This window comes from Diaphorina citri, unplaced genomic scaffold (genome assembly GCF_000475195.1).
Source record: "Diaphorina citri unplaced genomic scaffold, Diaci psyllid genome assembly version 1.1 scaffold952, whole genome shotgun sequence".
In the NCBI taxonomy this organism is placed as follows: Eukaryota; Metazoa; Arthropoda; class Insecta; order Hemiptera; family Psyllidae; genus Diaphorina; species Diaphorina citri.
In genome coordinates, this window is record NW_007378383.1 from 93,538 (window position 1) to 107,004 (window position 13,467).

Genomic DNA, 13,467 nt, shown 5'->3' on the forward strand with positions numbered 1-13,467 from the left:
ACTCTAGTGTTAAAATTGGGCAGATCCCAATCGCACATTGCCAAGTCAATCACCACGGGGTGTATTGCTCCGTATATTCTAATCGGGACTTTAAAAAAAAGAATTTTATTTTATTTTTTTATTTTTTTTTTTTTCCTCCACAAAGTGGGAGGAGCAAAAATAAAGCAATCGTTAACTTTGCCTTGCGATGTAATCTGGGTTACACTTAGACACAGCATCGTAAACGGATTCAGGGCATGTACGGCGGTACGCATTAGAAGGAGAGTAGGACATCCGTAGACGAAAGGCCAGAGTGAGTCTACACCGACCTACTTCTCTGTGATTAGGCCCGCGGGGATTCCCGCCCGGGCAGATTTTATCCTGATGGGATAATGTTCGTTCTCGGGAACGGCTGGCTTCTGCTAATCCTGTCTTCCTTCCACTCTTCGATTTCGGGAAAACCTGAGCGGGAATCGAACCCTGTGGCCCAGCGCCTTACAAGGCACGACGCAACACATAACTTGGTTGGGTGAAAGAATCCTCCAAAAGGGTCCCACTCTCCCCTTCCCTCTCGCTCCTCTCTCCCTCTCCTCTTCTCTCCCTCCTCCCTTCCCTCCTCTCGCTCTCTCTCTAAACCTCCTCCTCTCAATTTCCATCCTGTATATTTTCTCTTTTCCTATCAACCGTATGTGGCCTATCTACCTCTCTCTCACTCTTTCAGCCATTACGTTAATTGAAACTATCACCTCTCTCTCTCTTCTCGCTCTCTCTCTCTCTCTCTTCTCCTCTCTCTTGCATTCCATGTCCTTAATTAATTTTATCTTCCTCTCTCTTCAATATTCCTCTGCAGATAAGCTATCATTTTGTGTCATTCTCTCCCTCTCTTGCTCTCTCTCTCTTTCTCTCTCCCTCTATTTATCTCCCTGTATCTCCTATAAAAGCCTCCATTCTCTCTCTCTCTCTCTCTCTCTCTCTCTCTCTGTATCCCTCCCTCTTCTTCTCTTTCTCTATCTCTCTCTTTTCTCTCTCCCTCTCTTCTCTTTCTCTCACTTCTGTGTTTATCTTACTTTCTCTCTTCTTCCATCTCTCTCGTCTTTCATTCTTTTCCTATCTTTCTCTCTTTCTCCCCCTCCTCAGAATCACAGTTTGTCCTGTATTCTCCCTCTTTCTCTCCATTTCCCTCTTTTATCCCTCCTTCTGTCTCTCTCTCTCTTATTCCTCTATTTCCCCTCTCCCCCCTCTCTCCCTCCATCACACTATCTATGCCAGGGGTTCCAAAACTTCTGAGTACTGCGTACCACCTGACACCTCAAGGTTCTTTTGGCGTACCACCAAACATCAATTTTGTATGGTTTGGGAGTTAAATAAAGAAAGTATAGCGCCGCAGGCGAAATTTTTGTCTTAATCGTAGTACGATGTCACAATTTTTTTTTTTTTGGTACACTGATTGATTTTCATATCTCCCAACTAGGGTTGCCACATTGGTTTTTCGCATTTACGAGAAAAATCATAAAAAATGGGGTTTTCAAATCTCTTCGCGTACCATCAGAAATGCTTCCGCGTACCACTAGTGGTACGCGTACCACAGATTGGGAACCTCTGATTTATGCCTTGTGTCGTGCCACACCAATCTAGGTCACCCATCCTCTTGCTGAAGTGGCTGAGTGTGACTTAACGCTCGTGTATCTCATCTTGAGTGTTTCGCTCCTTAACGCCTTGGTGCTCCAGGACTGTCCAATCGACGGGTCCGGGGTTCGAATTCCGGAGTTTACAAAATTATTATTATTTTTTTTTTTTTTTGTACCATATTTACGGGAATAGATCCCATTTTTTTAATTTCTTTAAAAACACTAATTTAAAAAAAAAATCCAAAATATTAAAGATTAAATTAATACCTATATTAGTCTGGCGGGGGACGTTAAACAGGGAGGAGACCAGCTTAGTCTGGCTGGGGGAATTTAACCAGCCTGAATTTCCCTTGCTAAAGAAATAGCAAAGGTTGAGTGCGAAGGGCATTCACTCGTAAAATTTGTAGCCAAAACCAAATGTCGGCCCAAAGCAATCACCCTAGTTAGGGCTGATTGAGAGGCTGACGAAAAACGCCGACCCCGTCTGTACACGGGAAAAGGTGAAGAAGAAGAAGAAGAAGAAGAAGAAGAAGAAGAAGATAGTGTTCCAATCGATTATGATTAGGGCCATAATTTGTTTTTGTTTTTTTTTTTCTCGAGGTATAGCATTACAGTGACAAGAACGTTGGGCCGTGCTTCAGCTTCGCGGGCCCGCACTTTACACAGACCTGTCTCTCAATTGCTTGTTCTGCTTTTATAACGAGTTTAACACCAAGACCCGCGCTTTCGCTTAACGCTTTTAGTCATTATCAGAGAAGTTCAGAATATGGCACTTATTTTTCCAAAATATCGTACTAAAAAACATGGCAATATGGCACTTAATTTGGAAAAATATGGCCATTATTTTTTCAAAATATGGCAAAATAAGCATTTTTCCTTGGAACGTCCAATAGAAATTGAATTTTGAACCTTTCAAAATATGTATATATGTTTTTTTTTATCTTTTAAATCACTACATGAGTTACACAACGAAACCAGACCAAATCACTAAGCAGCCCAAGACACGTGTTTCGTCCTTATTTGGACTCATCATACATATTGTTACAATCCTACAGTTAAAAAAAAAAAAAAAAAAAAACTTTCAATACTTTTAAAATAATTTTTCGCTGTTTTGACTTCAGATTTGGAATCGAAAAACCCAGAGCCTTTTTATTCTTGCCAGCTTTTTTGTTTGTTTGGTCCAAAACACCACCAAACGGGAGAGAGAGAGAGAGAGAAAGAAAAAGAGGGAGAGAAAGATAGAGAAACACTAACACACATTCGCATACGAGTGAGTGAGAGAGAGAGAAAGAAAGAGAGTATTGTTCCAATATTTGCATTGGAATCTTCCCCTACTTTTCCCCTCTTTTCTCACTGGTGCCCACATTTGTCCTCTTTCCCCTATTTCCAGCACTCCATTGTTTGCCCAGGACCCATATTTGGCTCGTCCCCCCTATTCTCCCCATGTTTTTCACTCAAAACCTATTTCCCTTTTTTTTCCTTCATTCATAGCTTTGTGAGTTTTATTCTGGTTTTCTCTCTCCCTCCCTCTCTGTTTCTCTCTCTCGCTCTCTATCTTTCTCTGTTTTTTCTTTCTCTCTCGAACACATGCTCTGTTTTCTCTCTCTCTCTCTCTCTCTCTCTCTCTCTCTCTCTCTCTCTCTCTCTCTCTCTCTCCGTGTTTTCTATGGATTATTGAGGACTTTTTACGTAGGGATTCTTTTTATTGCAAAAAAAAAAATTAAAGTTTTATATTTAATCTAAAATTTGGCAAAATAAGCAAAAAAAAGTATGGCAAAATAATCTTTTTTTAGATTTTTTATGGTATTTTTCCAAATTTTACCGAAATATGGCAAAATAGTTTGGCGCCATGGCAATATGGCATTTGAACTTCTCTGGTCATTACTGTTATAGCTATAGGAGTTATTATTATTATCTAAACTAGACCAGCGCTTCTCAACCTCCTTTAATTATTATTATTAAAATTACGAAGTGTGAAACGGGATTTCGCTGGTTGCACATGCTTTGGAGAGGAGACGTTCAGGATTTTCTTCGCATTTTCTCGTGTACAGACGGGGTCGGCGCTTCTCGTCAGCCTCTCAATCAGTCCTAAATAGGGTGATTGCTTTGGGCTGATATTTGGCCTAGTTAACTTGGTTGGTATGTCTGGCTCGGGGACGTTAAACAGGGAGTATACCAGCTTAGTCTGGCAGGGGAACTTTAAACAGGGAGTAGACCAGCTTAGTCTGGCTGGGGGACTTAAAACAGGGAGTAGATCAGCTTAGTCTGGCTGGGGAACTTTAAACAGGGAGTAGACCAGCTTAGCCTGGCTGGGGAACTTTAAACAGGGAGTAGACCAGCTTAGTCTGGCTGGGGGACTTAAAACAGGGAGTAGATCAGCTTAGTCTGGCTGGGGAACTTTAAACAGGGAGTAGACCAGTTTAGTCTGGCTGGGAGGACTTTAAACAGGGAGTATACCAGACTGAATTTCCCTGGCTAAAGCAATAGCAAGGTTGAGTGCGAAGGGCATCCACTCGTAAAATTTGTAACGAAAACCAACCAAACGGGGGCACGGTTAGCCCAGTGGTAACGCGCTTGCTTGCCATGCAGAAGTTCGAATCCCACCATCGAAAAAAAAATGTACTCGTTTTTCGATTGCAAATATTTCAACGGGTTACTTTCTGGTGTTCTCGCGTTGACCCAGCACCTAAATGGGGAGTATTGTGTCTCTTCTCGCCCATCTGATGAGAGGCATACTACGGGATGGGCATGCTACGACACAGACCACAAGCGTCCAATGTAGCAGTTGTTTCATCGCTACGAAAAAAAAACGGCGGTGAAACACTCATCTTAGGCCACATGCGTCTAATACAGCAGTTGTTTCATTGCTACGAAATAAAAACGGCTTTTAAACACTCATCTTTTCTTAAAAAAAAATAATAATAATAATAAAATAAAAAAAAAAACGCTAGGCTCTCTAAATTTACAATTTAATTATTCATTTTCAGTTCCCACGGCTGAAATCCTTGGCAGTCCAGACCTGCATGTGGATGAAGGTAGCACCATCAATCTCACCTGCAGTATCAAGTACAGTCCTGAACCGCCAGCCTATATCTTCTGGTATCACCATGACGAGGTAGAATAAGAATAGAATAGAATAAAATAAGAAAAGAGTAAGAATAAGAATAGAATAGAATAGAATAAGAAAAGAGTAAGAATAAGAATAGAATAGAATAAGAAAAGAATAAGAATAGAATAGAATAGAATAGAATAGAATAAGAAAAGAGTAAGAATAAGAATAAGAATAAGAATAAGAATAGAATAGAATAGAATAGAATAAGAAAAGAGTAAGAATAAGAATAGAATAGAATAGAATAAGAAAAGAGTAAGAATAAGAATAGAATAGAATAGAATAGAATAAGAAAAGAGTAAGAATAAGAATAAGAATAAGAATAGAATAGAATAGAATAGAAGAGAGAGGAGAGAAGAGAAGAAAAAATAGAAAGTAAAAAAGAATAGAATAGAATATACCTTGTTTATCCTACCAGCATATAGGACTGAAAAGTCCCTTTACTCTGGCAGTCTAAACAAGGTTTTATATACTTGATTGGTAATAAATCACTTATTTATTATGTACAACATTTTTAAAAAAAAAGAACAAGACCTATTGAAAAAAAAGTCACGTCAGAACCTATCACAGGGTTTATACGCGGACCTGGAAAAACTAAAAAATTCATGGAGTCTGAAAATTGGCCAAAAAGTCATGGAAAATCGTAAAAATTTAAAGAAAACCTGGAAAAGTCATGGAATGGGCCATCCGGTAAAAAATTAAAAATGTTCAAATCAAATATTAAGTTTTTCCGAAAAATGGCCTGCGACTTTTTGTATATTGCATTTTTTATTTAAATGAACGGGTAATCTTACTCATTTTCAAGTACCTCCGCCCCCTAATTTTCTGGAAAACTCATGGAAATTTTCTAGAAAAGTCATGGAATTTCATTCCGGGAAAAGCGTATAAACCCTGTAGCAGTATAATGCCCTCTCGCTCTTCTCATCCACAGGTGATCAGTTACGACTCGTCCCGTGGAGGTGTGAGCGTCATTACGGAGAAGGGAGAGGTCACCACGTCCTACCTTCTCATCCAGCAGGCAGAGCTGAAGGACTCTGGCAAATATTCTTGCTCCCCCTCCAACGCGGATGTGGCCAGCGTCTACGTGCACGTCCTCAACGGTGAGTATACAGGGTGGTCGGAAAGTCTTGGAACCCAAACTAAATACCTTACCTTTACTAACTTGTTTCTAAAAACTGCATACTTATAGTTCCAAAGAAAAAAAAAAAAAAATAAAAAAAAATAAAAAAAATGCTTCTATTTATTTTTTTTCTTAACATATAAATATACAAGTATTAAATTCATGAAAAAAAATATGCATTCTATTTATTTTTTTTTCTTACTTGGTATTAATACGTCTTCGATGGAGGACGTAAAACTGAGACAAAAACCAGCCCTGTCAAGACAAAGACCAATAACCTGGCCTTTGAGGTACCTGAATGGGAACCTATGGCTAAAGTCGTCTCAGGAATAGATACAACGACATAATTATGTACCTGATATCTCCTCATCAGAACTTCCTACAGATTTAGGCGAAGAATTGCGTCTGACAAGACTCCTGTGCTTGATGGACACTTCTCTTGGTACACCTGACTTCAAAAGGGAATAGTATATGAAACTCACAGCTTTCTCTAGAATAAACCTGAGTAAGCGGACTCTTTTAGAGGTGGGCTGCAGTGAATTTTGGAGAAACTGGGGAGTTGAAATATACAGTGGAGTAACTTCCTAGGTTCATCAAGGCCTTGGGATACCAGAACCTTCAACACCCTCATTAGACCCTTCAGTTCGGGGCCCCGACTAAAACAATACTCTTGGCCTGGACACCTTCCTTGGTATCCTCTTAATGGGATAGTTATATGACTCACAGCTCTTTTCTCTGGAATGAAAACTGAGTCATCCCGGCACTCTTTAGAGGGTGCTGCAGGCTGAATTTTAGAGAAACTGGGGGAGGTTGAAATATACCCAGTGGGTACTTCTAGTTCCGATCTCAAGGCCAGGGAGTACAGCACTTGGGCAGGGGAAAAAATACTTGGTCCACAATAGATTCTACAGAGGTCGAGTGTTAATTGCATACTCTATTGGGAGAGGAGCAACCAGTCCATAAATAAATAAATAAATTAATAATACCTACTTGTATTTACAGGTATTTATCTCTTTAAAAAAAGAATTACTTTTTTTTTGTTAATTATTTACTGTTGTATATTTACTTTTAATTTATTATACATTAATTTTTTTTATTTATCTACTTTTGTAAATTTTTACTTTTATTTACCTTCGCGTCATTTAGGTATCCTTCTTTTTTTTACTTTTAGTTGTTTTCATGTTAATATTAAATGATTATTTATTTATCTACTCTTTTGTTTTCTCATATTTTCTAAAAACTTTCCTTTTTCATTTTTCAGATCGAAAGAATGCAGTCTGACAAAAGTTCTGATAGAGGGTAATGAATGGACCTTCTCTTGATAGAACAACTGTTAGACCACATCCGAATTACTTGACCCGTGGTTCGAACGCAAGAACTAAACCTGTGAACTTTGATTATATTTATTATTATGTATTATTATTATTATTATTATTATTATTATTATTACTATTATTATTACTTTATTATTATTATTATCTATTATTATTATTAACTCTATTAATTATTATGTTTATTTATTATTTTATTTTCCATTATTTTTTTGCTGGAATGTCTACAAAACCAAATAACATTTGATTGAGATATTAGCAAAGTATTAATGTAATGTAACTAACATACTAACTGATTTATGTTTATGTACATAGTAATATTTTAATAAGTACATAATATTAGGTATTATTTTAACTATCACAATGGCGGATATACTTACATATTTCAAGCTCATTTTCCCTCTTCCTCTCTCTCTCTCTCTCTCTCTCTTTTCTTCTTCTCTTTCTCTCGCTCGCTCGCTCCCTCCCTCTCTTTCTCTCTCTCTCTCTCTCTCTCTCTCTCTCTGTGTGTTTACCCTTTCTTCTCTTTCTCTCTCTGACATAACCACTCTGTCTACTTTCTCTTTCTCCCTCTCTCTCTCTCTCGCTCGCTCCCTCTCTCTCTCTCTCTCCCTCTCTCTCTCTCTAATCTAATCCAATCGAATGAAAACCCTCGCATACTCTTGACAATGGGTAGTAATGAATAGAATAGGGATGATATTGCAATATGAGGAGTGGCTAAACAGAGCCCCTGCTACAGGCCATAGAATAGAGTAAAAAAGAGTAGAGAGGAATTTGTTTCTGCAATAGGCGAGAGCACGTCGAATTTGTTTCTGCAATAGGCGAGAGCACATCGAATTTGTTGCTTCAATAGGCGAGACCACATGAAATTTGTTTCTGCAATAGGCGGCGTTTTTTTTTTTTTTTTTTTTTTTTTTTTTTTCCTTCAGTTGGGTTAATTTTGCAAACTACCTAACCCTCGTTCATTTTCGTTTTTGTTAATTTTGCAGTCTACCTAACCCTCGTCCATTTTGGTTATTAATTTTGCAGTCTACCTAACGCTCGTTTTCGTTTTCCAGGTGAGCGGCCGGCAGCCATGCAAACCGGATCGGCAGGACTTTCCAACAGCAAATTCAACGTCCTGGCGCTCATGGTTCTCTGTTGGATTCACTCGTCTTGGTTCATTTCGAGATAGTCAGGTTAATTTTGATCTCCGATTAAAGTTGAACCTCGGCAGGGGTTTGTTTCCTTTACGGAAAAGTCTGGTTAATTTAGGGAAGAGTCCGGATGATTTGCACAAAACTGAGGTTAATTCACTTAAATCTCCGGTTAATTCAAGGAAGAGTCCGGATAATTTGCGGAAAACTGGGGTTAATTCACTTAAATCTCCGATTAATTCAAGGAAGTCTAATTACTTTTTTGGAAAAGTCCATTTGCTTTTCAGAAAACTCCGGTTAATTCAAGAAAAAGTCTGGTTGATTTAATTCCGGTCAATTTACGGATAAGTCTGGGTTGATTTACTTACGCAAAAGTCCGGTTAATTCAAAAGAAAGTCCGGCTAATTCAAGGAAAAGTCCGGTTCATTCAAGAAAAAGTCGGCTTGATTTAAAGTCCTTTGATTTTCGGAAAACTCTTGTTATTTTAGGACTTCACGGAAAAGTCCATTAATTTATAGGAGAAAAGACAAAGGAAAAGTCGACGTGGGATATTTAGGGCCCGAAAAAGCCTTGCGCATGCGATAAACAATAATATTAATTAATTAAATTGATTAATATCAATAAAGTGTTTTGTAACTATTAATTTTAGACTTGAATTGTACACCCTACGACTAGATTTTGTAAATTTACTCTCATTAGTTAATAAGTAATTTTTTTTATAGTGGCTTTCACCAATGACTTAATGAGAGATTTCATTAATGGGAGAATTTTGAATAATCCAAAAAGGAGTTTTTGATAATCCAAAAAAAAGTTTTTAGTGATCCAAATAGAGATGCGACTTTTGACTCATCTTTGGGATTGAATCCCAACTGAGCTACTCAGTAAAAGGAACTACTCTTTTTTTCAACTCGCTCTGTTTGTTTCTTTCTCTTGAACACATATGTGTACACAACTGATATATTTCTCCCTCTCTCTCCCTCCCTTTCCTTTTGTCTCTCTCTCTCTCTCTCTCTCTCTCTGTTTGTTGTTTTTTCTCTCTCTCGAACACATGCTTTGTATGTGGGTATTACACTCTTCCTTTTTCTCTCTCTCTCTCTCCTTCTTTCTCCATTTTTTTGTTCATGCCTTCTCTTTTTTATTATTTCTTTCTCTCTTTCTCCCTTATTTTTTGTTACCTACCTTCTACTCCTCTTTCTCCTTTTAATCCCATTTTCTTCTTCTTCTCTCTTAATATCTCTTCTCTTTTAATCTTCTTCTCCTTTTATTATTATTGTTATAATTATTTTATCTTTTAATCTTCTTCTCCTTTTATTATTATTATTATTATTATTTTATCTTTTAATCTTCTTCTCCTTTTAGCTTCTTCCCAAGTAACCAAATATATCCCAACCCCACTAGAACCCGGATTGTACAACCCCAAAATAATCCTAGGATGGAAAAAGTCGGATTCTACCCAGCTTCTAGGAGGGTTATAAAATCCTGGATAGGTAAAACGGATTCCAAGTGGGTAGGGGTTGAATGGAAGAGAATGCCTTAGGCATTAATCCCGCCCCTGAGTTAGGATTTTTATTATTATTTTTTTTTTTAAATTATTTAATTCTAGTTATCATTTTGTTATTTTGTTTTGTTCATTTGCAAATATTTTTAAGTAATTTTGTTTTGTTTATTTTTAAATATTGTCCATTTTGTTTTGTTTATTTGTAAATATTTTCAAATCCCAATAAAGAATTAAATAATAATGGAAGCCGGATAGAATCTGGGTTCAGGATTGGATAATTCGATTCTATCCTCTGTTCTACCCGGTTTCTAAGTGGGTTCTACCCGGTTTCTAAGTGGGTTCTACCCGGTTTCTAAATGGGTTCTACCCGGTTTCTAAGTGGGTTCTACCCGGTTTCTAAATGGGTTCTACCCCCCGGTTTCTAAGTGGGTTCTACCCGGTTTCTAAGTGGGTTCTACCCGGTTTCTAAGTGGGTTCTACGCGGTTTCTAAGTGGGTTCTACCCGGTTTCTAAGTGGGTTCTACCCGGATAGAATCCTATTTTGGGTACTTGGATTCTCCTTTTCTTTCTTCTCCTTTTAAGTGCCTCCTTTGCAATCAATTTCCATATTTCATTAATCTTTTTACACTGGTAATGCCGCCACTGGTCGCTACTCGATTAAAGTAGCTACTCAAGTGTCCTCACGAGGCTGAGTATACCCCGAACTCCAAGCACAGAGCCGAAAAAAACTCTACCCCGCCGGGAATCGAACCCGGACCTCCTGCGTCTCCTTTTATCTTTTTATTCTTCTTCTTTTATCTTTTTATCTTCTTTTCTTTTCTATGCCTCCTTCCTGTTGTCCGTCTTTAGCCAGATCTGAATTGCAAACAAATCCTTCCTTTGACCAAAACCTCTTTGAAGTGTTCTGTATAGGAAGCTGAACAATTGTTGACTCTGTTTTACATGCGAAAGCCACAGGGAAGCTTCTTATTGGATCAAATTTCGACAAAAGATGATGTTTAAATATTTATGTATACGTACGTAGAATAGAATGGAATATTGATGCGATTTGGAAGGAGGAGAATAGAGGAGAAAGGGTGGATCAAAGACCTGCATAAGATCTTGTTTATACTGCGACAGTAAGGTTTCTTTTCAGTCCTATGCTGGCAGTATAAACAAGGTATATTCTATTCTAATTCTCTTCTGGGCAGGATATGTTCTTGTTAAACCTGAAATATCCCCGGCTAAGAATACCTGCAGTCTCCTTACTCAAAGGATTATAGGGGGTTACCAAAGAAAGGATAGAATGTCTGATTATGTCTGGCTGGGGGACGTTAAACAGGCAGTGGACCAGCTTCGTCTGGCTGGGAGACTTTAAACAGGGAGTGGACCAGCTTCGTCTGGCTGGAGGACGTTAAACAGGCAGTGGACCAGCTTCGTCTGGCTGGAAGACTTTAAACAGGGAGTGGACCAGCTTCGTCTGGCTGGGGGACTTTAAACAGGGAGTGGACCAGCTTCGTCTGGCTGGGGGACTTTAAACAGAGGGAGTACCAGCCTGAATTTCCCTTGCTAAAGTAATAGCAAAGGTTGAGGGCGAAGGGCATTCGCAAAATTTGTAGCCAAAACCAAATGTCAGCCCAAAGCAATCACTCTAGTTAGGGCTGATTGGAGAGGCTGACTAAAAACGCCGACCCCGTCTGTACACGGGAAAAGGCGAAGAAAAGTAAGAAGATGTTATTTTTTCCAAAGTCCTTGCTTCAGAAGAAGAAGAAGAAGAAGAAGAAGAAGAAGAAAAAAAAAAAACAGTCCGACATTTGGGTCTCTCTCCCTTTCTTGACTAAATTAACTTTAATCCTAATGTCGTCTTCTTCTTCTTCCTCCTCCTCTCCTTTTTCGGCCATTTCGTCTCTGGCACTTTTTCCTTTCTATTCTTTTTCTTGATTCTTTTTTTTTTCTTCTCATTTATAAAATTACAAAATGAGATTTATTCTACTCTCTCTCTCTCTCTCTCTCTCTCTCTCTCTCTCTCTCTCTCTCTCTCTCTGTGTATTATTACTTTTTATTATTATTGTTATTTGAGGTAATAATAAGATAAGAAGTCTTCGCTTTTTTTTACAATATTTTTTAATTTATTTAATGTACTGAAATAAGTTAACAAAAAATTATTCCATTGAATCAAGGGGAAAAAAAATAGGTCCCGGGTATACATCAACAATTATTTATCATTTATTTTCATTCTATTATTATTATGTTGTTTACAATACAATGCAAAAGAATAAGTAATAGGCCATTTTACTCTATTATTATTTATTTTTTCAACCGAAGGAATTGACTGAGATATTTAGGAATGTAGGCTCGTTTTTTTTACTTTTTATTATTCGTACATATATTACATTGGCCGACATTTTTTAAAGAGGTTTGATAGAAGGCATTGTAACTGCTAAGGTCGTATCGTCCCGAAATCGAAGAGAGAAGAAAGATGGGAAAAAATCCCCAATTTCGACGGATTTGTGTTCATATGCATATTCTCTGAAGAATATATGGCCGGCCTAGTTAGCTTGGAGGGTTGCGTCTGCCTTGGGTCCCGGGTTCGATTCTTGCCCGGAGCGGATTTTATCCTAAACAGATAAGGTTCGTTCTGGGAACGGCTGGCTTTCTCCTATCCTGTCTTCCTTCTCTGTTCGCTTTCGGCACGATAAGACCTTAGCAGTTAGAGTTGCCTAAAGAAAAAGAAAAAAAAATGGCAGTCGGCCAGTTATTTAATTAGTTACAGTCTTCATGTGACAGGTAATTAAATAGTTTTGTGTAAAATAAATACCTACCTATGTATATAATTTAAATTAAATTAAATTGTTAATTTACCAACATTTTTTTTAGTGCATCTTATAATAATTATGTTCTGTACATAGGTAATCTTTTTTATATATATAACTAGAAAATTAAAATTATTTATAATGATTATTTAGTTCAATTTATAAATGATCATTACCTATAAATTGAAATAAATAAGCATTTCTAAGGAATTCTTTTGTTGTAAATAGCACGATTTTTATGTGGATATTTTATAGGTACCTAATAATCCTAATTATAATTAGATTTTGAATTTAAATAGAATTAAAAAAAAAATAAATAATTAATAATAATGAAAAGTAATGGAATGATATATTTAAAATATGGATGTATTAAATGGGGGACAATTAAAAGAGAGAGAAAAAAAAAAAAAAAAAAAAAAGCCATTCTAATTCCCTCAGAAGTGGACTTTAAGGGCACAGCTGAGGTCACTCATAATATTTTCATACCGGAGGATTTGTCCTTTTTTTCGTTTCCCCTGGGATGCATTTGAACTACACGTATTTTTCCCCTGTTCTCAAAACTCAAATTGAAGAAGAAAAAATAATAATAATAAAAATAAAGGATTAGCAAAGCCCATTTTTTTTTTAAGGATCTTACGATAAAGGAAAGTGAGCTTTTTTAAAATTATTCCTTTGTTAACCATTGAGGTCAATGTTTTCTTCCCATTACCTACTAGAGTTACGTATAATAGTGAAATGGGTGAAAATATCCCTTTCTGGGGTCACCTGATTCCACAAAAGTGTTTTTTTTTTAGCCTATGGTCTGTACGTCTGTAGGTATGTGTTTTTTTTTTTTTTTTTTTTTTTTTTTTTTTTTTTTTTTTTTTTTTTTTTT

At 37.2% G+C, this 13,467-nt stretch overlaps 1 protein-coding gene across 1 annotated transcript in view; it reads left to right on the forward strand.

Moving 5' to 3' along the window:
- Positions 1-9,091, forward strand: part of LOC103513310 (zwei Ig domain protein zig-8-like) — a gene marked incomplete at its 5' end in the record, with an annotated part of 31,499 nt that extends 22,408 nt beyond the window's left edge. The window contains 3 exons of the mRNA XM_026826544.1: positions 4,595-4,722; positions 5,648-5,816; positions 8,226-9,091. Coding sequence (XP_026682345.1) covers positions 4,595-4,722; positions 5,648-5,816; positions 8,226-8,341 — 413 coding nt within the window. The remainder of the gene's footprint in view (positions 1-4,594; positions 4,723-5,647; positions 5,817-8,225) is intronic.
- Between the last annotated feature and the right edge of the window lie 4,376 nt (positions 9,092-13,467).